Genomic DNA, 27,643 nt, shown 5'->3' with positions numbered 1-27,643 from the left:
ATAACAGCTGATTTCTCAATGAAAACTGAAACTTGGGGGAACTGGAGCAACCATTTTAAGTCCCAGAAGACCACTACTGCCAACCTAGACTAATGAGCCCAGCAAAACTATCTGCCATAATTGAAGGAGTAAGACAAACTTTCTATCAAATAAGCAGCACAAATAGATTTATATCCAACAGACAAAACTTAAAGAAAATACAGAAAGTGATACTTCAGGCTGAAGAAAGGAATGGACATAGCCAAAAAGACTGTAGAAAGAAAAAATGGAGCTATAATTATTCTAATACAAAGTACCACTGAGAACACAAGCAACAATACCAAAAATCAGCAACATGATTTACTGTAATCAACTTATGGCATTCAAGAATTAATGGCCTCAATTCGCCAATCAAAAGACACAGGCTGTTGAATGGATCACTAAACAACATCCATATATCTTTTGTCTACATTAAACATATCTTAGCTTTAAAGATAGGCACTGTCTTAGAGTAAAAGGATGAACAAAAGAACTTTAAACAAATGGAACCCAGGTAGCGAGCAGACAATAGTATATCAATACTTGACATAAAGACTTCACACTAAAATTAATCAGAAGAGATAAAGAAGGATACTTAGTCCTAATTGATGAAACAGTTAACCAAGAAGGTATTACTATCCTGAACATATGTGCACCAAACTCTGGTATACTCAATTTCTTAAAAACTGTACTACTGGAATTAGAGACACAGATTAACACCAAATATCAAGAGCAGATGATTTCAATACTCCATTTTCTCTAACAGATAGGTCACTTGGACAAAGAATAAGCAGAGAAACATCAGAATTAAATGACATTATACACCAAATGGACTTAAGTGATAAGATTATTCCACCCAAACACCAAAGAATATATGTTCTACGCAGCAGCACAGGGAAGCTTCTCTAAAATAGAAAACACCCTAGAACAAAAAACAAAACAAAATAAACAAACAAGCAAAAGAAACCAAAACAAAACAAAACAAAAAACTCAAACTCAGAAAGACTGAAATAACTCTATATCCTATCTGACCATAATGCCATAATACAATAAAACTTAAAATCAACAGCAAACACATCTCTAGAAAATATTCAAATCCTGGGGATTAAGCAGCATACTACTAAGTGATGAACCATTAAAAAAAAGAAATCAAGAAAGAAACTAAAAATTTCTTGGAACTAAATGAAACCCAGAACAGAGCAGAGTAAAACCTTTGGAACACATTAAAAACATCCTGAAGGAAATTCATAGCTCTAAGGACCCATGTGTAAAAATTAGGAAGAGCAGAAATAAATGAATTAGTGGTGTGACTAAAAGTTTGGTAAAAACAAGAACAAATACCACCTAAACCCACTAGACAGAAAGAAGCTACAAGTTGGAATAGGGAAAGTGCAACACAGACAACCCCAAAGGGTCAGTCTATCTAAAGACGTGGTTATTTGAGAAGATTACAAAAAATAACCCAACTAACCAAAAGAGAGAAAGAGAGGATGCAAATGAATAGAATCAGAAGTGAACAGGGAAATATTACCACTGACACAAATTTCAGAATATCATAGGGGATGCTTTAAAAATCTGACCACCATTAAATTGAAAAGTCTAAAAAGAATGAAAGAATTTCCAGGTTCAGTCAAACCACAAAAATTAAACCAAATGCCAACAATCTAACCAGACTCATAACTTATGGAAACAGCAATAAAAAAAAACCCTCCCAACCAAAAGAGTCCAGGTCCAGGTGGGTTCAAGAAAATAACACAAAGAGAATAATACAAAGAATCAATGAAACAAAGAGTTGGTTCTTGAAGATAATCAACAAGATAGACACACCCTTATTGAAACTAACCAAAAGGCAGAGAGAATATCTAAATTTAAAAAAAAAGAAAAGAAAAGAAACAAAATATGAGATGTAACAACAGACAGCAAGGAAATCCAGAGTGTTCTGGTGGAACCTCCCCTCAACCCCTGGCACCCATACACTCAAAGAGTCTGGAATGTTCTAGTGGATGCTCCACCTCAACTCCCCTCCCTCATCTCTCTTTCTCCCCAAGCCCCCCCTCAATGCCCACCAAACAGCAGCCCCTTCCCTAGAGCTGCCCTCCCATTCCCTCTCCCACCCCCTCAAAGTCCACCAAGAGCCATTCCCTCCCTGGGGATGCCCAAGACATGCTTACAGATTACTGAAGGCCTGGTAGCTATATTTCCCATGTGACTCTTTCCCTGTCTTTCCAAGGGTCACCCAGGATTGCTTTACTCCGTTCATTAAACCTGGATTTATTAATTTGGCTTGATTGGCTTATTACATTGGTGGCAGCAGATACCCAGCAACTGGGGATTCAAAACTTATCACAGAGCATCATAAGAACATACTTTAAGAACATATGCTCCACAAAATTGCAATATCTAAAAGAAATGGATAAATTTTTTCAGTAGGTACCACTTGCCAAAGCTAAATTAAGGTTAGATAAAGAATTAAATAGATCTATAACCGTAGTGAAATAGAAGCAGTCATTAAGAGTCTCCCAACCCAAAATCAAAACAAAACCAAAAAACCCAGGGCCAGATGGTTGTAGAGCAGAATTCTACCAGACTTTCAAAGAAGAGTTAACACTACTACTCCTAAAATTATTCCACAAAAATAGGAACAGAAGGAGCATTGCCCAATTCATTTTACAAGGCTATAGTCATCCTGATACCCAAACCACATAAAGACCCAACAAAGAAAGAGAATTACAGTTTTCTTTATGAACACAGCTGCAAAAATACTCAATTTTTGAACCAAATATAAAAACACATCAAAACTATCATCCACCATGATCAAGAAGTTTTCATCCCAGAGATACAGAGATGCTTCAACATATGTAAATTGATATATGTTATTCACCATATAAACAAACTGAAGAAAAAAAACTACAAGATCATCTCATTAGATGCAGAAGAGGCTTCTGGGAAAAAAATCCAATACATGTTAAAAGTCCTGGGGATATTAGAGATACAAGGGACATACCTAAGCATAATAAAGGCAACTTATAGCAAGCCTATAGCCAACATCAAATTAAATGCAGATAAACTCAAAGCAATTCCACTAATGACAAGAGCAAGGCAAGGTTGTCTACCCTCTCCATATGTATTCAATATAGTACTTGAAGTCTTAGCTAGAGCAATAAGGCAACTGAAGGAGATCAATAGACACAAATTGGAAAGGAAGAAGTCAAAGTGTCTCTATTTGCAGATGATATGATAGTATACAAATGTGAGCCAAAAAATTCTACCAGGGAACTCCTACAGCTGACAAACACCTTCAGTGAAGTGGCTGGAAACAAGATTAACTCAGAAATGCCAGTAGACCTCCTACATACAAATGACAAATGGGCTGAAAAGGAAATCAGGGAAACAACACTGTTATTTGAATCTTAGATGGTCTTATAATAAAAAAAACCCATAGCCAGATAGTGGGGTGAAAGGTAAAAGATCAGAGAAGCAGAGCAAGCCACAGCCATCCTCACCTTGCCAACTCCTCAGCTGATCCTGTTTCCACGAATCCTCAAATGGAAAAACAAAAACAAAAACAGGAAAGCTAAAACAATCCTGAAAAGTAAAAGAATTCCTGGAGGTATCACCATCCCTGATTTCAATCTAGAATAATAAAAAACATATAGTTATTGGCATAAAAAAAAAGACATGTTGATCAATGAAATGGAATTGAAAACTCAGACATAATTCCACACCCCTAAGGAAACCTGATTCTTTTTTAAATAATGGAGCTAGAAATACACAGTGGAAAAAAGAAGGCTCTTCAACAAATGGTCCTGGTCAAACTGGATGTCAGCATGTAGAAGAATATAAATAGATCCACATTCATCATCGTGTACAAAACTCAAGTCCAAGTGGACCAAAGACCTCAACATAAAACTCAATAACACTGATAGAAGGGAAGTGGATAATAGCCTTGAACATTGGCACAGGAGACAACTTCCTGAACAGAACACCATTAGAGTAGGCACTAAGATCAACAATTAATAAATGAGACCTCACAAAATTGAAAAACTTCTGAAAGGCAAAGGACACAGTCAACAAGACAAAATAGCAGCCTCAGGATGAAAAGACCAAATCCACATCTGATAGAGGACTAATAACCAAGATAAATTTAAAAAAAGGTATCAGAAGCCCAAATAATCCAATTAAAAAATGGGGTACAACTCTAAACAGAGATTTCTCAATAGAGGAACCTCAAATGGTCAAGAAACACTTAAAGAAATGTTCAACATCCTTAGCCATCAGGGAAATGCAAATAAAAACTACTTTGGGATTCCATCTTACACCAGTCAGAATGCCTAAGATTAATATCACAAGTGACAGCTCGTGCTGTTGAGGATGCAAAGCAAGAGGAACACTCCCCCATTGCTGGTAGAAGTGCAAACTTGTACAGCCACTATGGAAATCAATATGGCAGCTGCTCAGAAAATTGGAATTGACCTACCTCAAGACCCAGCTACACCACTCTTGGGCACATAACCAAAGGACATTCTACCTACCAGAAGGACACTTGTTCAACTATGTTCATAGCAGCTTTACTCATAATAGCCAGAAACTGTAAATAACCTAGATGTCCCTCAACATAAGAATGGATAAAGAAAATGTGGTACATTTATGCAATGGTATTACTCAATTTTTACACAAACAGTATTACTCAGATGTTAAAAAGAATAATATCATGAAATTTGCAACCAAATGGATAGAACTTGAAAAAATTAATTCTGAGTGAGGTAACCAGAAAGACAAACATGGTGCGTACTCACTAATAAATGGATAGTAGGCATTAAGTAAATGGCCATCCACCTACAAACTAATAGACCCAGTAAAGTTAGGTAAAGAGTAGGGCTCTGGGGGTTGGGTGCATGGATCTCCTTAGAAAGGTGGACTGAGGGTGGGTGGAGACAGGAGTGGGAGGGATCAGGGTGGGGGGCATGTGATGGAAGGAGAGAGTATGGGGAGAGATGGCTAGAATTGGGGGGCATTTCAGGGGCAGTGTGAAAAACTATGGCATCTATGATGGTGATTCTAGTGAGGACTCTCAGTTATAGGTGATAAGGAATCTGAACTAGCCATATCTTATTGCCGGGCAAGGCTTCCGATGACAGGACTGGTATACATTCAGTTGTTGTCTAAGGGGGTCCAGTGGAGATCCCCAAACAACCCAGGCTGATGACAGGACAGAGGGATGCTCCTGTAAACTGACAGCAGGGCCTCATTGCCTAGGGCAACATCCACATAGCTCATTGCCTAGGGCAACATCCACACAGCACACTGAACATGGAGAGGTTGAGATGATGCCTGCATGGAGCCTTCATCCTTATCTTCTAGTCTCTGTGGTATAGGCAGGTACTCTTCAGGGGATTGAAAGAAGCATGGACACCAACCCAGGCACAAAACTTTCCACCAACAATCTGTCCTGCCTGCAGTATATGCTGGGGCAACAGTGGTACAGAACTTGTGGGAGTGGCCAACCAATGTCTGATTTAAACTGAAGCCCACTCCACTAGAGGGAGCTCATGCTTAACACTGCTTAGATGGCCAGGGACTGAGACTGGGTAGCCCAGAGACCTGGAGTAGAACCAAACACAGCAAGTACTAAAAAAAAAAAAAAGGGTGGTGGTGGTAGTGGTGCAAGTCTTTAATTCCAGCTCTTGGAAGGCAAGGGCAGGCAGATCTCCAGGTTTGAGGCCGGCCTGGACTACATAGTGAGTTCCAGGACAGCCAGGGCTACATGGAGAAACCTTGTCTTAAAAAAACAAACAAATTAAATAGATAGATAGAAGTTCCTAAGGCTATTCTGCTGCTATACTCATAGATTGCCACCTTGTCTAGGTATCATCAGAAAGGCTTCCTCTGGCAGCAGATGGGAATGGATGCAGAGACCCACAGCCAGACATTATGCAGAGACAGAGTCTTAATTGGAGGTCTTCATCAGGTCTCTCCCCTCAGAGCTCAAGGAATCCATGGAAGAGAAGGCAGAAAGATTATAGGAGTCAGAGAGGGTGGAGGACACCAGAGAACACCGCCCACTGAATCAACTAAGCAGGGCTCACATTGGCTCACAGAGACCAAAGTGTCAAACACAGGGCCTGCACGGGTCTGCACCAGGTCCTCTGCATATATGTTGTGGCTGTTAGCTTGGGGTTTGCGTGGGACTCCTAACTGTGGGGTGGGGTTATCTCTGACTCTTTGGCCTTCTCTTAGAACTCTTTTCTTCCTGTTAGGTTGCCTTTTGCAGCTCCATTGTAAGGGCTTTGCCTTGTCTTACTGTATTTTGTTTTGTCCTGTTTGGTTGTTGTCTCTTGGAGGCCTGTTCATTTCTGATGGGAGATGGAGGGTATCTTAGGGTTTTTATTGCTGTGAAGAGACACCATGACCATGGCCACTCTTATCAATAAAGCATTTAATTGGGTTGGCTTGCTTACACTTTCAGAGGTTCAATCCATTATCATAATGGTGCAGGGCATGGTTGCATGCAGGCAGACATGGTGCTGGAGAAATAGCTGAGAGTCCTACAGTTGCAGGATTTAAGAAGTTGTCAGAGACTGGGCAGTATAATGAGCACAGAAAACCTCAAAGCCCGCCTCCATGATGACACACTTCCTCCTACAAGTCCACACCCACTCCAACAAAGCCACACCTCCTAATAGTGCCACTCCTATGAGATGATGGGGACCAATTACATTCAAACTACCACAGAGGGGAAGTGGAACTGGGGAAGAAGGGATGTGGGGTAGGAGGAGCTGGGAGGAGTAGAGGAAGGGGAACCTGTGGTCAGGATGTATTATATGAGAAGAATCTATTTTCAATAAAAGAAGAAGAAGAAGAAGAAAGACAATGTTAAACCTCTGAAGAAAGAGGAAGACTAGGAAAAGGATTGGTAAAATTAATATTGTGAGAATGATCATTTTATCAAAAGCCATTTACAGATTCAGTGCAATCCCAGTGAAAATCCGCATCTCGTTCTTCAGAGAAATAGGATAAAACTCTCCTAAAATTCATATTGAACTACCAAAGACCTCAGATAGCTATGAAAATTCTCAAGCAATAGAATGATACTGGAGGGATTACCATTCCCAACCTCAAGACATATTACAGAGTTGTAGTAGTAAAAACAACATGGTATTGGCACAAAGACAGGCCTGTAGACCAACGGAACAGTATCTAAGACCCAAACATGAACACCCATAATTACAGCCATCGAACATTCAATGAAGATGCCACAAAGCACACACCTGAGAAAAGACAGCATCCTCAAAAACTGGTGCTGGGAAACTGGATGTCCACATGCAGAAGAATAAAAATGAACTTGTACCAAAACTGACTCCAAATGGATCAAAGACCTAGGTGTGGAGTCTGAAACACTGGACCTGCTCGAAGAAAACATTGGCAGTTTACTACACGATACAGGACAAGTAAAGGACTTTCTGAAGAACACCCCATTAGCCCAGGGATTGAGGACAGAAATTTAAATCAGAAAATTAAAAATCTTCTGTACACCTAAAGAAACAATCAGCCAAAGGAGGAAGAAGCCTACAGATTGGGAGTGAATCTTTGCCAAGTATATGTCTGACCGGTTTAATATTCAGAATATATAAATAATTCAAGAACAAAGGATCAAAAAAAAAAAAAAAACCCAAATGATCCATTCCAAATATGTTTCTGGGACCTGAATTGAGAGTCCTCAGAAGTAGAAAAACGACTAAGAAATATATCAGTAAAATTTCCATCATTCCTAGCAATTAGACAACTGAAATCAAAACAACTTTGAGATTTCATCTTACCCCTGTCAGAATGGCAAAGATCAACAAAACAACCAACAACCTATGCTGGAGGGGACGCAGGGAAACCATTCACTGTTGGTGGGACTGCAAACTGGTTCAACCACTGTAGAAATTGGTGTGGAGAACCTTCCTCAAAACTAAAAGTAAATACTATATATATATATATATAGTATGATCCAGCTATGCCCCTCTATAACACATGCCTAAAGAATTTGACATCCTTCTCCACAGATACTTGCTCAGCCATGTTCATTGATACTGTATTTACAAACCTAGGAAATGGAAACAACCTACATGTCCTTCAGCCAACGAATGTATAATGAACATTTGGACAGCAGTTAAGAAAAATGAAGTTGTGGACTGTGCAGGTAAGCAAATGGATAAAACTAAAAAAGATCATACTGAATGTTGTAGCTAAGACCCAGAAAGACAAACATCATCAGAGTCTACTAGCTTCAAATCTTCAGATGTGAGTACATGGCCTGGAACAATTGAAGAAATCAGGAGAGTAAAATGGGACCACTGCTGGTATATGGGAGTGAAGGAGCAATAGAGAGGAGATTTGATTCTAGAAATGGGATAAAGGACAGGGCTTTGGTTAGGGGGAGGGGAGGGAAATAAACACAGAGGGAAGTGGGAGGAGGCAGCATGGCAGCAGGCAGGCAGGCAGGCAGGCCCTGGAGCAGTAGAGAGCCAATCATTAGACACAGCCTTTTAAACATAGTGTTGCACAAAATCTAGTTAGTATTATAATTAAAAACCTGGAGCCAGATATTAGGATAAATTCTGAAAGATAGAGGGACAAAAGAATAAACCGCAGCCACCTTTCACCTCGCTAACTCCATGAATCTTCTTTTTGTGCTCGTGTGGCCAGACCCCCAAGCAAGACCAAAAGAAAAAAAAAAAAAAGGCAAAAGCTACTTTTCCCAAAACCTATCACTTTAATTTTAGTCAAAGAAATGAAAATTTGTCTTCAAACAACATATTTTTATAAATGTTTATAACAGCTTTATTCATAATTCTTAAAACCTGAAAACTACTTAGATGTCCTTCATTGGGTTAAACAACTGGTGTGTTCCACAATGAAAATGAACAAACTGTAGATATGGACAAAAACATGGACAAACCTTAAGAAAATTACACTGGGTGGGGAAATGCCTGCCACGTGACTCTATTTATGTAATGCTTGTGAAAAGCATACATCACAACTAGAAATTAATTTAGTAGCTGCTAGAGGCTAAGGAATGAGTGTGGAGGGACAGAGTAAATACTGGGGCTCTTGGATCTTTAGTCTAACAGTATGATTGATTAAACTAGTTTATAACTATGCAAATCTACAAAGATGTACTCAATACATTCATGCAGATAAACACACAAAAAATAAAAATTGATGCAAGTATAATTAGAAAAGTCCTAAGTAAGTTCTGTGGTTACTATTAGAATTTCAGGGAGGGATAGGAAAAGGGGGAGTAGGTTGGAGAGAAAAGAGCTGAGATGAATCTTTTTTACATATAAGCAGTAAAGTGGGTTCTGAAGGAAGAGGCTTCAGTCTCAACAGATAAATAAATATACTCATCCTTAAAAGTTCCCAGGAGATGGGGAGGTCCTGCATCACAAGGCTGCAGGCTTGGTTAGTGTGGGATCTATGCTAAGTGCCTGCAGTCCTTGTCGATGATTCCCAGATGGTGATGATGCTGATGCTGATGCTGATGTGTGTGTGTGTGTGTGTGTGTGTGTGTGTGTGTGTGTGTGTGTGTGTTTTGTGGGGAGGATTCATCACTTTCTAAGAGCAGGGTGACCTATTGGTAAACCCTAGCAGTGTCTGGAGGGAAAGGAGGCACAGGGGTTTTCCCAGATCCCTGGGGTCCTCTAAAGGGGAACATGGAAGGCCACAGATCTCACAGTTGCATCTGTAGCAGTATCCTGGATTTGATGTGTACTATAGTCATAGAAAATACTATTTGACATTCGGGGATGGACAGAAGGTATACAGGACTTCTTTATTCATTTCTTTGAAAATTCCCCCAACAAATGAAACAAAGTATGAAGAAGCACAGCAATGACATTAATTAGGAATTGTAGAATGCCTTAATGTCAGTGAAGAGTTAATATCTGCCAAAACACATCAGTTTAATAGAGAAAGTTGGATAAATTCATAATCAAGTTCAGAATACTCACAAATCATATTACAACAATAGCAATATGCCAAACTTTCAAATTTCTAGTAAGAAGAATAAAAGTCAAAATGCCCAATAATTAATTAAAGACATAAGTTGTATAGTAATACATATATAAAAGATGTAAATTCTAGAATATTGAATGCAGCCAAAGCTAAGAACTTACCAACCTAAACATATAGCACAATTACAAGATCTTCAAATGTGAGTTGCTCAGTAGAAATGAAGTAATTACAAAGATAAACAAATGAGAGAGGAAACAGCTTAGCACCTCCCCAGGCCACAAAACCACACAGATGGGAGGCAAAAGAGGAAGACAGGAAGAAAGGCTGCACACAGCTATTAGAAAACTATGCACACAAAGGCAGTAAGTAGTCTGTCCTGAGAGAAACAGTAACCTCTACCTAAGAGAAACAAAACCAGCTAAATGCATTGACTACAAGGCCAATTCTAGATTGTCTGAAGAGACTAATTTTGCTTGAAAAGACACATAAAGTAAAAGTGAAAGCGTGAAAAAAGATATTCCATGCAGCCAGTCAATGATGGTGCACTTTAATCCCAGCACTTAGGAGGCAGAGTCAGGAGGATCACTATGAGTTCAAGGACAGCCTGGTATACAGAGCAAAATCCAGGATAGGCACCAAAACTACACAGAGAAAACCTGTCTTGAAAAAATACAAACAAACAAACAAACAAACAAAGAGATATGCCATGCAAATGAGAACCAAAACCGAGTTTGGCGACTTATATCTGATGAATCAAATAGACAAAATCTCAAGACACAACAAAATTAGAGGTCTTATGTATTCAGATTCCAACAATTTACTAAAATCTGTAGTAATCAGAATAATGTGATTCTGGCATACAGACAGACACACTGCATGATGGAATAGTATAGAAGAGTCCAGAAATGGCAAAGACATCCAAATAAAATGCCAAAAATACTCAGGTAAACAGTCACATGTCTATGGCAATCACTGGCTACCTAATTGGACACTCAACAGGAAGGAAATGTCCTGGAACCTAGCTAGGTTCCAGGAGGGCTAGCGAGGTCATGGACCTTGGGAAAGAATCTGCTATTGCCACTTTGCCAGTGCACTCCATCTTATCCTTCTACCCACAGAGAAGTGTAACCACCACTCCTCATCACAACAATCTCTTCACAGCAAACGGAGACCACCACGTGACTGGACACAATGCGAAGGTCAACAGACTGTGAGGATCCCAGTCCTAATGGATAAATCTTCATCTCAGTTCTGCATCTATGGGTCAGAGAATGTCACTGCAAGGGATTAGTCAGAATACTAGGAAGTCAGCCGTGAATCAGTTTTTCCTAGAAATGGCTGCAGAAACAAGACCAGAACAATAACAATATCAATGGCCATGATACATGGAAGGGGGGAATTTTCATGGGGTTTCATCCCTAGGCAAAACACTGCAGGCAACTATTGACTTCTGGGAGAAAGAGAATCAGCCTTGTTCAAGGATGAGCCACCTTATTGGTTGTCCAATAAGGTGAACCTCTAAACCATATGCATACAAACAACAAAAAGAGTTTATACACACACACACACACACACACACACACACACACTATATATATATATATATATATATATATATATATATATATATATATATATATATATACATATATATGTATATATATACATATTTGTGCATATATACATTTCATAGTCTCTTATTCTCTGCACATTGACCAGTTGCTAGTCTTTGTATTGGTCATCCTCTACTGCTTAAAGAAGCTTCTCTGATGAGAGTTAAGAGACACGCTGGTCTGTGGGTAGAATGATAAGTCATTAGAAGTCAGTTTAATATTACATCCACTTATCAAAATAATAGTAAGTTCTCCCCAAGGGGCTATGATAGATTATCAGATGCTTTCTAAAATATATACATGTAAAAATAGTTTAAATGGAGTTAACTCACAGTGGGGATACAATATCCTTAATAGATACCACAGGCCAGAAAAAAAAAAGCCATGTTCTGGGATTGAGTGATCTCTTTGGGGGATGTTAGCCACTGGAGTTCCATAGATACCCCCAAGTATTATAGGATATTACCACTGTTCTTGGTTACCTTCCAGATCTTGACAGTAATAATCTATTGCTGAAGACATCATGTATTTGGGTCATAGAACATAGAAAACTTGAGTTAGTAATAACCTTAGAGATTCATTCCTAGTGGCTAGCTTACATAGTGTTGGAAGATGTTATGCATACTACCAGCTGAGGAAAGTAATTATCCATGCTTTCCAGCTGTGAACTCTGCAAGCTACGTCAATGACTAGTGGATAAGACATGGACACTGGCACAGTGAGGGCACAAATGTGTTGGGAGTTAACTAACCACTTTCTGATTGATTTTAAATTATGTTCTATAATGAACCAGGTTTATTAGTGAGCAAAATATTTGAATAGATATTTCTTCAAATAAGATACAGCTGGCCAATGGTCACATACAAAGGTAGCCACTGTAACTACTTATTAAAGCAACTGAAGTGTCCAGCAACACCTGAATGGACAAAATATGGCATACAGGTGTGTATATACACACAACAGAATACTGTTTATCCTTAAAAAGAAGAGAATTGTGACCCTTCCTCCAATGCAGATGAATTCTGAAGATATTATGGTAAGTAAAACAAACCAGGCACACACACAATCCAAACACTGTTATGATTCCACTTGCATAAAAATCTCTATTAATGGTGGTTTATGGAGAGTTAATGTTTAATAGGTAGTGTTTCATTTAGGAAGATGAAATGGTCTGGACATGGATGGTGGTGTGAATGCATCAGTCCACTCAATGCTAAAGAACTATCTATCGAAAATGGTTTAAATTGTAATTTTGTATTATGAACATTTTACAACAATATAAATGGCCACTAACTTAAGTCACCATACAATAGAAGAAACAAAAGGAAGAGAGAAGGCACTTCGTTACCAGTGAGCAGGAGTGGACCCCTGACTCCTCACACAAATTCCACTTAACCAGCCAGCAAGCTCCTCCTTAGCCTTCTCTGATGACATCACCCTAGGAGAGGGTGGGCAGATATGAACCCATCGTGGGGGAGATCTAGGCTTCCCTCTATTTCTGGGGGCATAAGCCACCATCTCTCCTGTGGGATTTGTTAATGTACCATGGTTATTACTTCCCAATGTGTGTCTAACTGTGCTGTGCATGCCCACGTTCTTTGGCTAAGAGAATGCCAGCTTTCCTCATGGCTGTCTCTGAAGATTCAGCTTTAAAGGTTACTTCTTTCCTTCAGGTCCAAGTCTAGGGTACATGAGTCTAAAAGAAGGTTCCCCAAACTCCATATCAGCTCCAGACATGTGAGGTCAAGGGTTTGTCCACCTTTACTTTCTGTTTCTGATATCCAGACAAGTTCCTCAGAACCAAGAAGTGCTACACTTGGGAGATACTCACTGCTGTTCATTGGATAATAAAATTTCTAGTACTATTATCAGTCAGTCAGTCTGAACATTTGTGAGTCCCAATGCAAAATTATTCACATATGTGGTTAGATAGATCATAGACCCTAAGAGCGCACCTATAAATATCATCTCATTAACATAATGGCATTAAACAAACTCTCATTGCTTATAATTACACCTATACATTAGCACATCTCTCAACCCTCATCAAGGAAGTTTCTTTTAGTAGTAGATGACAATTAACACAGCAACCTACAGCTGGTCAACATGCAGAGAACAAGAGACCGTGGCGTGCTTAGCCCTAAACGGGATGTCTACATCACATTTCTTCCTCCTACATCTCAGGAAGCAGCTCAGAAGAGGCAGCAAATGACTGCTAGAGTGCTGTTTTCTAGAAACTTCCAAGAATAGGGTAGTTGCACATATGAACACGCAGAAGTTATGACAGCATGTACGAGATCGTGCCAGATAAAATTCATGCATGGAGGTAGTCATGATGTCCTGCCTGCAGCTGAGATGCTTTTGGCAATTGATGGCCACTGAGAGGGTGAGAGTCAGTTTTCATCAGGGATGTAGCCCCTGAGGTCCTACACCAACACACATACACAGTGCTGAGTGGACTCTGGATTTTGAGGGGATGAATAGTAGGGGGTGGTATAGAGGAAGGAATGGAGTGCAGAGGAAGAAGAACTTGGAATTGATCAAAACACATTGTATGTATGTGTGAAGCTATGAAGAAATTTTTAAAAATTATATCTACCCCCAGGGAAGCTTTGCTTGCTCTTTCCAGACACTCAGAACTTGGCATGTGAGTCTACCTTTGGGTTCTGAGTTTTCTCTTTAAAATTTGGTCACTTTCTTTACTTTGAAAATCTCTTCACAGGGCTCCAAACTTACAGAAATGGAGCTTGAAACTAAAAGAGCCTTACGACTTAATTATTATAGCCCTAAACTGAGGCCCCATTATAGAACCCAGTAAGATTTTAATGGCAGAGGACAGGGCAAGTTTTTGTATCTAATTAGCAATACACATTACCATGCTTCCTGGAAGGGGTGTGTGTGTGTGTGTGTGTGTGTGTGTGTGTGTGTGTGTGTGTGTGTGTGTGTATGAATGTGTGTGTACATGTATTTGTAAGTCAGAGCTTTACATCAGATGTCTTTCTTACTCTCTACATGATGATGATGATGATGATGATGATGATGATGATGAGATCTCTCTGAAACTGGAGCTTATTGACAGATTAGACTAGCAGACAGGAACCTTTCAAGATCCACTTGTCTACTCCCTGATGCAGCACAGGGATTACAGGCCCATATTGTCTCACCCAGCATTTTAAGTGGGTGCTAGCGTCCTGAACTCGGATCCTCATGCTAGTGCTACAAACACTTTACCTTCCTATCCCCTGAGCCCATTTCCTGGAATCTCAATGTCTATGTCTGCCCATAGTTCTACCAAACATGAAAGAGACAAGCTTCTGGCCTGCCTTAGCTGACCTTGTTTTAGTTTTATTTTGTGAGTTTAGATGGGCTAACTGGAGTATTACATTGGGACTGTTGAAGAATTGATTGATCTTCAAGGTCTTGAGTTTTACTAGAGAGAGGAAAGGAGGCAAGATTAAAGAGGGGGGAAGGAATGAGAGGGAGAAAGAGGGAGGGAGGGAAGGAGGAAGAGAGAGGGAGAGAATTATACATTTCCTGTTCAGATGTCAGGTTTTTCCATGCAGGAACAACTTTTAGACGTATTTCCGTTTCCTTCCCTGGTAGCAGAAAGACTCACAAATGTCAGTTTAGAGCCTTGGGTATCTCCATTCTTGGCAGTGGTGCTTGGACACTCACTATTTCAAAATGACTGCTACTTTCTTGATAATTCTACATGCCATCAATTTCTAGAGTTGAATCAGGGCCCTTGTGCTTGCACAAGTGTTTTCCTGGCTATCTATAGTCCTCGAGAAAGGCAGGAGTTCCTACTGGTACAAGCATATGTTGAAACAGTGATCCTTTTGTGTCTATGACTAGCCGTGAGTGTCTCTAAATTTACTCACTGTGGCTATCATCCACTGTCCAGGTAGGTCACATATTCCAGACTTGATTTCACAGCCTGTGCTGCACTCTGAGCAACAGTTCTCAACCTGTGGGTCATGGTCCTTTTGGGGTTCAAACAACCCTTTCACAGGGGTTGCTTAAAACAATGGAAAAATACAGATACTTCTGTTATGATTCATAACAGTAGCAAAATTGTAGCTATGAAGTAGCAAAAATTTGGGGTCCCCACAACACCAGGAATTATAATTAAGGGTCTGAGCATTAGGGAGGTTGAGAACAACTGCATTAGGGAAACCACTCTATTACACTCTTTAAAAATCTTGCTATGAGTGTCTGTGACTTAGGTTTGGTAGGGTGCAGTGTACCAGCATAAGAGATGAACCACTGGAAGCTGAACACATAGAAATCTGTCCCCTAGAATGCTGCTAGAGCAACAACTTCTTTTCCAATCCTGGGTCCTGTTGGCCTGAGAAGGGAATTATTTTACATTAATTGGATCTCCTCCCTGAAGCTGTAACTGTCAAGCAACACAGAGAAAATTACTGATACTTTAATGATTCTTCCCATTCCCCTAGCAGTCTTCTCCAGACCGAGACAACGAAGCAATACACGCGAGTTTCATTAAAATTGTAAGGAGAGTCGTAGGATGTACTGCTGGGGAAATGAAAAATCCCTGCAACCACCCAGGCACTTGTGTGCATAGCTGGTGTCTTGGTTAGAGTTTCTGTGGCTGTGATAAAACTCCATGATCAAAAGCAACCTGGGAAAGACAGAGTTTATTTCAGCATGCAGTTCCAGGTAACAGTCCATCATGAAGGGAAGTCAGAGCAGGAACCTGGAGGCAGGAACTGAAGCAGAAGCCATGGGGGAATACTACGTAATGGCTTGTTCCTGTGGCTTACTCAGTCTGTTTTCTTATGTAATCCAGGACTACCTGCCCAGTGGTAACTCTCCCATAGATCTCAGCCCACCCATATTATTCATTAGTCATTGACATGCCTTGACATAGACTACTGACTTGCCTGCAGACCACTCTTATGGAAGCGTTTTCTCAGTCAAGAGTCCCTCTCCCCAGACAACAGTAGTTTGTGTCAGTTGACATGACACCAACCATCACAACGAGTTACACAATCCCCCTCCACCTCACTGCCCTACCCCACCCTTTCACACATACCTATGTCCTTCCATGTTATTTGGAGTGTAAGAAGATGTGAGTCAATGTCCTTCAGACCGCTTTAGTACAGTTCAGAGATAAAGCCTCCAGTAGACATGCTGTGTCTGTCCTGCTTTTAAATTCCTATTTACATCTGGCTAAAAGATCTCCTGTACAAAAGTGATGAGCAGGAATGAGTCTTTAGAGTATGCATACTACCCCACAACAACATGTAAAATCTGGCATTATGTCTTTCCTTTTCTACTGCCTAGTCTGGATGGACCTCTGGAGGGGAGCCAGTCCAGGGCTGGCTATGATGTCACTTATTAGGAACTGCCTCTTGAGTAGTAAAGGAGATTCATTTTTGAAAACTACCTAGAATCGGATTTGAATCTCAGTGGCTCCACAACCCAGTCTTCTCTGTAAAGTCAAATGCAATGAAAAGCCATGTGTAAAGGGGAGGCATCTGACACATTAAGAATCATTTTGCACCACTGCCCACATATCTAAGCAATTTGACAAAGAGGAAGGACATTTGCTTTTCAAGCACCCATTGGGTTGGGTCATGGATTGATTGACAGACAGTTTTGCCACTTCCTTTTTCCCCCTATTTGAGCAAGATCCCTTCAGAACCAGTAGTGCTCTATCCTAGACCCATAGTTCATCTACTCTAAGGACTTAGCTACACCTGTCACAAAGAGAACTGCTTGCCTCCACCTCATGCTGCTGTGGTCACTGCTTCTGGTTCTTGGTAAGTAGGATGCTGAGAAAGACCTGGGGTGGTGCCAGGGTATAACTACCTCTGCTTGGGTAACCCGAGACACTCCTCTTGAGCATATGTCTCTCTGCTAGGATGTGGAGAGCTGGGGTATCTGCTTCTGATCCAGTACTGTCAGGGATAATGCCAAATGGGAAGTGACCAAAGCAGGGTTCCCAGAATATGGAAAAGATGTGTGTGTGTGTGTGTGTGTGTGTGTGTGTGTGTGTGTGTGTGTCTGTCTGTCTGTCTGTCTGTCCTTACTAAAGGCGGGTGATTTGTCTCTATTATTTCTGTTTGATCTCTATGAAAACAGTAAATTTTCATTCAAACAGCTTCCAAGGAGTTTTCTGTTAGAGTGAATGCCATGCATAGCCTACACACATTTTACACCCCAAGGGCCAGACTCTATTTCAAGAATCACCATTTTTGGCTGAACTCTTACCTCCATAGAAGGAGACATTGCATAGACCTCAAGTCTCACTAGCCATAGTGGATAACATGGGTTGTGCCTATAAATAAGACTCTCTTACACAGCCCCCCACACAATAGTACGTCTAGAATGCAGAAAGAAGGAGAACTGGTGTCTGTTAAACGTGAGCAGACCCTGTGTTTCTTTTGTGGCCCTCCCTGGCATCTAGGATGTCCCTGTGTAGGTGATTTCTCTTAAGCAAGGAAGACTGGGCAGCTTAAAGGTAGAGACTCCAAACTGGCTATCCAATACCAACTGGTGAGCCATGAAATCTTATACATACAGGCAACATTATGTGAACTGAGCAGGTTGTATTATATATACGTGTGTACACACACACACACACGGCAATTAGAAGTCACAAAATTAAAAAAATAGCAGGAAACACATGGTGGAGTTTGGGAAGGAAAGGGAGAAAAAATATAATTATGTTTTAATTTTTAAAGAAATGTAAATATTTAAATAAAGAAGGCAGAAGAGGAGATAATAAATTAAGCTCTTTGAAGATTTTCCTGCAAAACCCAAACGTCTGGGAATGGCCAAGGACTGCTTGTAACATGCAAAGAATGATAGAAATGAATTTGGGGCTCCATAGGCGTGTCATTTGTGAGTAGGAGGAGGGATGAAAGAAAGACGGAGAGAAAAGACAGAGGGACTGAAGGAAGGAAGGTGAAAGTAGGAGGAAGAAACAGGAAGAAGGGAGAGGAAGTGCTTGGGAACCCTGGGAGGGCTACAGCCTTCTACAAAGTGTGAAGACCTCGGGCCTGTGTAATCGCTCTGCTCTCTTCCCTCGCAGCTCCTGTGGGAGTCCAGTCCGGTAAGCAGCTCTCTCTTCATCCTCCAGCTCTCTGGCACCTCACTCTCTTGGGCATGGGAGGTCCTGCCTGGTGAAGCCTCTTAGCAGAAGGTTGCGGGGGTCTGAGGCAGGGCTGGGGTGAAGAGAGGAAGGATCCAGTGCCTCCCACTCCTCCCCCTTGATCAGCTGGGGCGGGGTGCACCAAGCCACACCACCTCTGGGTGCCAGCTGGTGCTGGATGGGAAGAAGACAGCATCCTGGCCCTCTCAAGACCACGAATTAGTTCCCATTTGCTGCTGAACCCTCGGACAGGAAGGGGGTAACTGTGGAGAAAAAGCTATCTGTGTAGTCATGGGGGGAATGTTCTCATCCTCACCAGAAGGAGTGACCGAAAGTATATCCGTAGCAGAGAGGAGCAAGAGGCTGAGGAGGTGCTCTGCAGAAGGCATGAACACCCTGAGGTCTCTACTGGGATGGAAACAATCCAATGACTAACAGGCTTTTCCTTTTTTATTGGAATTTTAATATAATGAAATTAAGAAAACATTTAGTTTCACAGTAGCCTGAGAAATTAGACTTTCTTCTTAGGTTAAGCCTTTGAGAAGACATTCTTTCTACAATGTGCTGAGGAGATAATGCTTGTGTACCTAGGTTTGTAACTGTGAACAAGAAAGTTGATAAATTTCTGGGGGTGAGGGGCTCTAGATGGATCCGCTGAACTCTCAGAATTAGGATAAAACATGTACATAAACATAATTGTAGTTAATTCAAAGATATATAGCTTTAAGGAAAAATCTCAGAAATCAAGACCAAAAACCCAAGTGTCTTGGAGTGAAATCCTTATTTCAGTCTCTGGGAAAATTGTTAAAATTCTTCTCTACCTCCTATACCTTGGGATCATTTCCCATTTGGGCTCATAAATCTTATTTCTCAAACACGTTTTTAATCAAACTGATTTTATTCCTAAAATATTCATAGGAAAATATTATCTGGCCTCACCTAGTAGGTAAGTGAATATTGGCCTGCAACAGTTCTTTCTTTATCAATCTTTGTGCCCAACCATCTACCTCTGTTTCCATTATCTTTCAAAGCTGGTAAAAGCTACACAAAATTTACCTTGAGTTTGGTTGGTCACTTGGCCCTTTTGGAACCTTCTGGATGAGCATTTCTAACATGTTATTTAGATATAGAGATGTGCACAAGGAAAAATGCATCCAAAAGAAGAGCACTTTGAAGGATGAGGAGGTGAACTGAGGGTTTAGTTCAGTGCTAGAGTGCTGTGCTTAGAACGTGCAAGGCCCTGAGTTTGATCCCAGAATCTCTCCAAAAAGAAAGGGAGGGAAGGAGGGTAGGAGGGAGGAAGGAAAGGCAGAAAGAAGGAAGGACGAAAGGAAAGGGGGAAGGAAAGAAGGATGACTATTAATTAAAGATTATCATCTTTATGATATATGCTTTAGGAATATATGCTGTAATGTGACATATGCTTGAGGAAGTTCTCAGTGTTTTTCATCTTCATCCTTATAGGTCTCTCTCTAGGGACTATGAACCCAGCTCTTTCTCCTTAGACAGTCCTGGGAGTCAGGAGAACCAGCTGGACAGGTGTCTAAAGGTCACTTCTGTACTTATTTCCCCCAGAACTCTTCCCTCACACTGGACAGTGTCCTGTGATGAAGGTCCAGTGTTCAGGGACCATTCTTTTGGGTTTGCTCCTCCCGCTGTGAGCAGATCCAAAAACACCAAGCTATCCATCAATCCCCGATGATCACTGTCCTATGGGGGAAGCGATGGCTCCACTTCTTCTTTATGGGAGTCCTACAGGGCCAAGCATGGCCATGATTTGCAGACGCCTCTGAAAGAGTTTCTAGGAGACGCCAGAGACTTGGAGACGTAGATTCTGGAGCTTGAGTCTCAGTGGCTCCGCTGGTCCTGTCTCGGGAGAATGACATGGAAGGGAAGGACTTTGAGTTGACCACTCTACTAAACAAGGTTTCTAAATATGAGACAACAGAGGGTTAATCATGGCTGCCATGGGCACCTGAGGCCATGGCAATAGGTGTGAGGACACACAGTTGGAGTTTCTAGTGGAGGGAAAAGTGGTGCTGAGGCTTGAGCCAGGGTCTTGTACATGCTAGGCAAGGGGCTCCATCACTAAGCTATCTGTACCCAGTCATATTTGTTGTTTATTGTGAGTTAGAGTCTTACTGTCACCCAAGCTCACACTAAAATTAATCTGTAGCTTAGAATCTGTGACCTACCTGCCTCCATTCCATGAATAGCATTCATTCCAGACCTGTGCTATCTCACTTAGCTAATGGACTCATTTTAAAATCATATTTATTCCAGCTGTTGGGAGCTGGGGAAAGCAGCACAAAAATCTTTTAACGTACATCTGAATGGCATATTTGGGGGGAAAATGTTGCTAAGTGAGGAAGAGCTCACTCTGCTGAGCCAAAAGGTGTTCAGAGCCAGCAGGTCCCCAGGCACTGTGGGTCCTCAGCTTCTAGACACATGTTGAGCCTCTCCATTCCCAGGAGCATCCAGGCAGGGTCAGTGTTGTTCCTCTCTGCCTCTTCACTTCCTTTGCAGACTGGTTGAAAATCAACATGCCACAACATGTTTATGAAGGAGACCATGTAGATATAATCTGCATGGGAGTAACAAATCATGACATAAAGAGACTAAAATACTTCAAGAATGGATCTCAAATAGGTACTTACAGCGGGTTCTGGATCTACACCATTTCGAATGCAAGATTCAGTGACAGTGGCTCCTATTTCTGCAAGGCAGATAGGAAAGTTTCCCTATTTCTGGACACGACGGAAGAAACAAGATCTATGAGGCTTAATGTCCAGGGTAAGGGATCATTCCTCAAGTGGATGTGTTTAGGGAGGAGAGTGTCTGTGTAGGAGAGCAGGGTTCTGGCCATATGACACTAACCAGGAATGGATAAATGGTGATGGGCTGTCTGTCCTGGAGTATAGATATGTGTGTCTTGCTCATTAGGCTTTTCTGGTGGACTGTGCAGTTGCTACTAACAAGTGGTCTCTTTGGATTCATTCTTCCCCTCCAGAGCTGTTCCCGGCACCTGGGCTGACAACAAGCCCCCTGCAGCCCATAGAGGGGAGTTTAGTGACCCTGTCCTGCAACACCTGGCTCCCTTCAGACAGGGCAACGACCCCGTTACGCTATTCTTTCTTCAAAGATGGACACACTTTGCGGTCAGAATGGAGCTCACCAAATTTTACGATCTCAGCAATATGGAAAGAAGACTCAGGAAATTATTGGTGTGAGGCAATGACAGCATCTCACAGTGTTGTGAAGCGGAGTCTCCAGTCCTATATAGATGTGAAGAGTGAGCATCAATGGGTTGGGCCCATGGGACTAAGTCAGGCAGGGAGAGCAGGGGCACCAGCCAGATTGCAGGCTCCTTCTTATCAGTTAGGGTAGCAGCTAGGATGGCTCATTGAGGCATAATTTTCCAAAGACTTTGCCCTCCCTTTGGAAAAGCAACAAAGGTAACTTTTTCAGTGAACTACAAAAGAGGTCAATGAAGTACAGCCTCTGTCTGTAAGGAGAGACTTCCAGTTAGGATATGGTACAAAGAAGGCACAAATGATATTTGAAATGATAGGAACAGCCTATCCCTTATACAACGAATTAATATATCCAGTCCCAAGCTAACGTTGCTGTGTTGTGGAATATTATTTTAAGGTGTGTTACATTGGTTGATACTGTGTAACATTTCTTTAATGATGCAAAGATGTGTTGCATTCTTTTATGTTCTATTTGTTTAACTCTGTGAAGCTGTGTTACTGTGCCTGTCTAAAACATCTGAGGGTCTAAAAAAAAGCTGAATGGCCTTTAGGGAGGCAGGGGAAAGGATGGGTAGGGCGGGAAGGAAAATAAGATAAATAGGAGGAGAAATCTGGGACGAGAGGGATCAATGAACAAGAGAGCAAGAGAGAAAGATGCAAGGGCTCAGCCACCCAGCCACACAGCCACCCAGCCACCCAGCCACCCATCCACACAGCCACCCAGCCAGCCAGCCACCCAGCCAGCCAGCCACCCAGCCACCCAGCCACACAGCCACACAGCCACACAGCCACACAGCCACCCAGCCACACAGCCACACAGCCACACAGCCACACAGCCACCCAGCCACCCAGCCACACAGCCACACAGCCACACAGCCACACAGCCACACAGCCACACAGCCAGCCACGGAGATTTACAGAAGTAAGAAAAGGGAAAAACCCAGAGGCAAAAGGTGGATGGCATAACTTAAATTTAAGAAAAGCTAACTAGAAATAAGCCAAACCAAGGCCTGGCATTATAAGTAATAAGAAGCCTCTGTGTGTATTTATTTGGGAGCTGGGTGGCAGGACCCACAAAGAGCAAAAAGACCAAAGAGTAAAGCAAAAACAAAAACAAAAAACCAACCAACTCTCTTTTTGTGATGCTCTAGACTCCTCTGACTTTCACAAATAGCTGCAGAAGGCCGGAATATTCACACTTGCAAGATGCTGCTCAGAGCAGATGAACATTTTCTCCTCACAGTGGCCTGGGAAATAGTTTTGAGTAGTGCCTGGGTGGTACTGTGACCCTCCCCACTTTACAGACCAAGAAACCCAAAGCAAAGAGCTGTTCAGAGACTTGCCAAAGGAAACCCAGCACACAGGCTTGCTCTGGCCCCAGCACGTGTACTTTGAAGTACTCTGCAGCACTTCCTATCCAGCCAGAGAGGCAGCATCACTAGTTAACACTGCTGAACAGTTATGGTGTGCGCGAGACTGCTTCTGTATGCATCAGCTAATCTCATGAGAATGATTTCAGGGAGGTTCAACAAACTTTGTGTTCAGGAATTTATAACAACATTTAAATTATCTACTACTTTGCAACTAGCCAAAGATTCTGAGCCCAGTAGACTGTTACCTCTACTGTCAAATCTGTTTTTGTTAATCAGCCTTTTCAAGTTTTTATTATTATAAAACACTGTTTTATTACAGGGCTATGATTATAGGGCTGGGGTGACTGAGAGGGTGAGATCCCTTACTGAACATGTAAGAGGACCTGTGTTTGGGTCCTCACTGCTTTCCTGGGCATGGCTGTTTCAGGGAATGGAGACAGGGCAAACATAGGGGTTTGCCAACTACCAGACTGGCTGAAAAATGCTGAGGTGGGGGTCCTGTGGAGGACTCTGTTTCCAGAGAAGAAAGCAGGGAGCTTTAGGGGAAGCACCGAGGCGTCCTCCTCTGGCTTCCTCATGCACACGTACACTATGCACACATATGCTACACTCAGCTCCTCACACAACAGTGTATGTGCTTTGCCCCCCAAAGATGAGCAAAATAGGAAAGTCTAGATTTTCAAATTTATTATAGACTCTTGAGCACCATATCTGGTGTTTAGTTTCTAGTGTGTGACTCTGTTCTCTCCTCATTTTTAATGTGCCTCAATGGACCCCTTCTCTCACCAGATTTAACAGAGGTCTTTCCATTATATTGTTTTTTTTTTTAAAATTCAGGTTTCCTTTTAAATTTTTACTTTTCAGGTTGATATCATTTTATTATTCCTAAATATTTTTCTAATTCATTTGCTTCTTTTTCAGCTTTTTGCTTTTGAACAAGTATATTTAAAACTGTTTTCCTCCAAATATGACTTTTATCTAATTTTAAGATTTTTGATGTATGATGTCAAAGATTTCCTCATTTTCTATAATATGTGTAATATAGACTTTCAATTATTTTATAAAAAATTTACAATTTGTATAAATATTATATCAATCCTTTATTATTAATTTCTTAGATTTCTTAGCATTTATTAAAATCCTATGTTCTTATATTTAGCTTTTACTAAAATGTGGCCTGTAAAATTTTTACCTAAGAGAAATCACTGCAATTTGGTTAATGGTCTTACATACTGTCAGTTCATGCATATTTTCTCTGTGAAACAAAAAAATTAATATCATTTTTGTTTGATTTGGGAGTATATGAACTCTAGGGGTTTTTTTCTTTAATTAAAGCTATTTTCTTCGTTTAGTCTTATACTTCAGTCTGTATAGTCTCATATGCACAGCCAACGGTCTCCTTTTTATATAGTCAAGGATCCCAGCCTGGGGAATACCAGAACCTACAGTGGACAAGTCCTCCTAGCTCAATTAACCTAATCAATAGTGTCCCACAGGCACGGCCACCAGCCAACCTAATCTAGATAGTTCCTGATAGGGGGTTCCTGAAGACTTTTCTCTTAAGTGATTCCAGATACTATCAATCAACAATTGACATGAACTGTAACCGTACCCCTGTCCCACTCCCCCACTGCTGTAGAGACTTGTGTACATGGGAGCTGCCTTGGGGTATGTATGGTTTTTAATGTACTTTCACCCATTCTGCTTACAGAGCCTCCACCTAAAGTGCGTCTGGTGAATGGTCCCCACCACTGTGAAGGACGTGTAGAGGTGGAACAGGAAGGTCGCTGGGGCACTGTATGCGATGACGGCTGGGACATGAAGGATGTGGCAGTGGTGTGCCGAGAGCTGGGCTGTGGAGTAGCCAAGCACACACCTATAGCCATGTTGTATCCACCAGTAGTTGATGAAGCTCTGCCTGTGCTCATTCAGGTGGCCCTGTGCAATGGAACAGAGAAGAGCCTGGGTGAATGTGAGCAGGTCGAGACCTTTGATTGTGGACATGATGAAGATGCTGGGGCTGTGTGTGAAGGTGGGTGATGATGGAGCTGACATGGGGCTGAGCCCTCCTTAGGCTGCCCTCCTCTGCTTTTCTTCCTGCACTGGTTCTATAGTAGAATGACTAAGGGCAACACAGTCAGGTCACATGAAGTTGGCCCTGAGCTATAAAACAGACTGTGCTGTGCTAGTGTTATCTGTCCTTATTGGCTATCTTAAAAGACAAAACATTATTATTTTCATGGTTTCAGTTGGAACATAATATGAAGCATCAGTTTTTACAGCTTGGGTGGTTTTAGTCAGGGTGACACTGCTCACATTATTGTGAAATCTTTTCAACTCCTCTGAGCTCTTTTCTGAGCAGATCTATCCATCAGAATGAAGCTCTGGATTCTAATGATGGAGGGCTGGCTGGTGGGTCATGTTGCAAAGACACTGGTGGCCCAGAAAGTCAGGTCCAGGAATCAGGCCATACCAGGCAAAGATTCCAGAGGATTAGAGCAAGGTGAAATCTGAGGATTGCTGCGAATTTCTACATCTCCATAGAGCCTGTGACTAGAGAGGTAGCCAGGAATAACATTCTCCCCAGCCTCAGCCCACTGAGTGCTGGAGTGGCCTTTTGTGAAAAGAGAATCCCTTAGAACTACTGGGCCATGTCCATTGCAAGGCACTTGTAAAGGTGGTAGTTTGTTCAAGGTAATGGAATCAGGACTAGGGTCTCTGGAGCCCATGGGATCTGGAGTCTACTGTACAGAGCTTTTGAGGTCGGCCTGCCCCAAGTACCAGCCCCAGAAGTAACAGACTTCTCTATGGCTCATTATCTCTGTTAGAAAAGTGTGGTGTCTAGTTCAAGGTCTTCACTGAGTCGACATAAAATCAGGATTCACACATTTCTGAGGCTCTTTAGTAAATTTCCGTGTGTAGGAAGAATTCCCAGGAGCTGATTGGGATGTTTGGGTCAGGAGGTGGGAAGGCTTCCATGGTTCAGGCTGGTGTCCGGTCTCATTCTGCATCACACATATCCTTAGAAAATCTGGTGAATGTGTCTGCACAGTCTTTGCCATGCCACTGCATCCTGACCTCTCACTCCCTCCTCACAGCAGTCTTGCCTAGCACTTCCTGAAGATCAAATGACCAGACACCATCAGACCTCCTATTTTCTGCTTTTGAGCCTCACCGACCTAATAGTCCATAGTTTTCACTGGACTTCAAGACTTCATCTGTGATTCATCCTTCAACAGGACGCAAAACAATTCTGCTCTGAGCTTAAGTTCTAACAGCAGTAAAGAAGGCCCACGTCCTCTAGTCCCTGGAAGCCAAGCTTGGAATAGCTGTTCCCTTTCCAGTTCCTTCTTGCTATCTCCTAGGAGGGATGAGGAGGTGGGCAACAAGTGAGAATCACGTGTGCCTGGGCCTTCCATCCCCTAGAATGTGGCCAAATAAAGCACATATAATAAAGGAAACTGTGAGTGCTTTATTTTATTTCTTGATTTGGGAAGAAACTAGCTTTAAAAAAATCTTTATAAAACACTTGCTTAAGTTATAAGTGTAATCAAAAATTTTATAAAGTGATGTATAGAAAAGAAAATAAAAATTAGACGAAAGTCACATTGCCAGAAGTAACTGATACTTACCAAAAGGGATTATGAATAATATGTACAGACAGATGAATTAATAGTTAAATTGGTTGTTCTATAAATTGTACATTATTTTAGTGTTTAATTAAATTCAACAACTTAATTTAAAAGAATTCCTTTAGCGAAATATACATGAACACAACTCACATCTATATGTGTACAAGTCTTCTTGAAGTTATTGTTAGCATTTTTACATTGGTGTTTTCTTATACTAAAATTGTCTTCCCCTTTGTTGTTTTTGTTTTTGTTTTCAGATGGGCTGTCACTGTAGCCTAGGATGCCCTAAAACTTGGAATATAGCCAGGGATAACCTTGAACTTCTGATCCTCCTGCCTCCACTTTCTGAGTACTTGGATGATGGGTGTGTGCAATTGTACCTGTTTTTGTGTGGTGCAGGGTTAGAATTCAGGATATTTGTGTGTTAGGCAAGCACACAGCTACATTACATACCTGTCCCTAATATGGCCCTCTCCAGAAAGGATATCTTGGTGTTTTTGTTTTGTTTTTGTTTTAGTTTGATTGTTTTTGAGACATTTTTTTTCTGTGTAATCCTGTCTGTCCTGGAACTCACTCTGTAGACCAGGCTGGCCTCACACTCAGAGAGATCATCTACCTCTGTCTTCAGAGTGCT

At 41.4% G+C, this 27,643-nt stretch overlaps 2 protein-coding genes across 2 annotated transcripts in view; one reads left to right on the top strand and one right to left on the bottom strand.

Annotated features, from left to right (window-relative positions):
- The window catches only part of Cd5l (CD5 molecule like), a 112,267-nt gene that overhangs the window by 47,977 nt on the left and 36,647 nt on the right, over positions 1-27,643 (bottom strand). The gene's annotated exons all lie outside the window — the stretch shown is intronic.
- Positions 25,052-26,689, top strand: LOC118586177 (CD5 antigen-like). Its single transcript, XM_036191329.1, has 2 exons — positions 25,052-25,409; positions 26,476-26,689. Exons 1-2 carry the CDS (start codon positions 25,052-25,054, stop codon positions 26,496-26,498), a joined length of 381 nt encoding a protein of 126 aa, XP_036047222.1. The 3' UTR covers positions 26,499-26,689.

Source organism: Onychomys torridus, chromosome 6 (assembly GCF_903995425.1).
Source record: "Onychomys torridus chromosome 6, mOncTor1.1, whole genome shotgun sequence".
Taxonomy (NCBI): Eukaryota; Metazoa; Chordata; class Mammalia; order Rodentia; family Cricetidae; genus Onychomys; species Onychomys torridus.
Note: the sequence above shows the minus strand (reverse complement) of the source record. Positions and strands in the feature narration are given on the sequence as shown.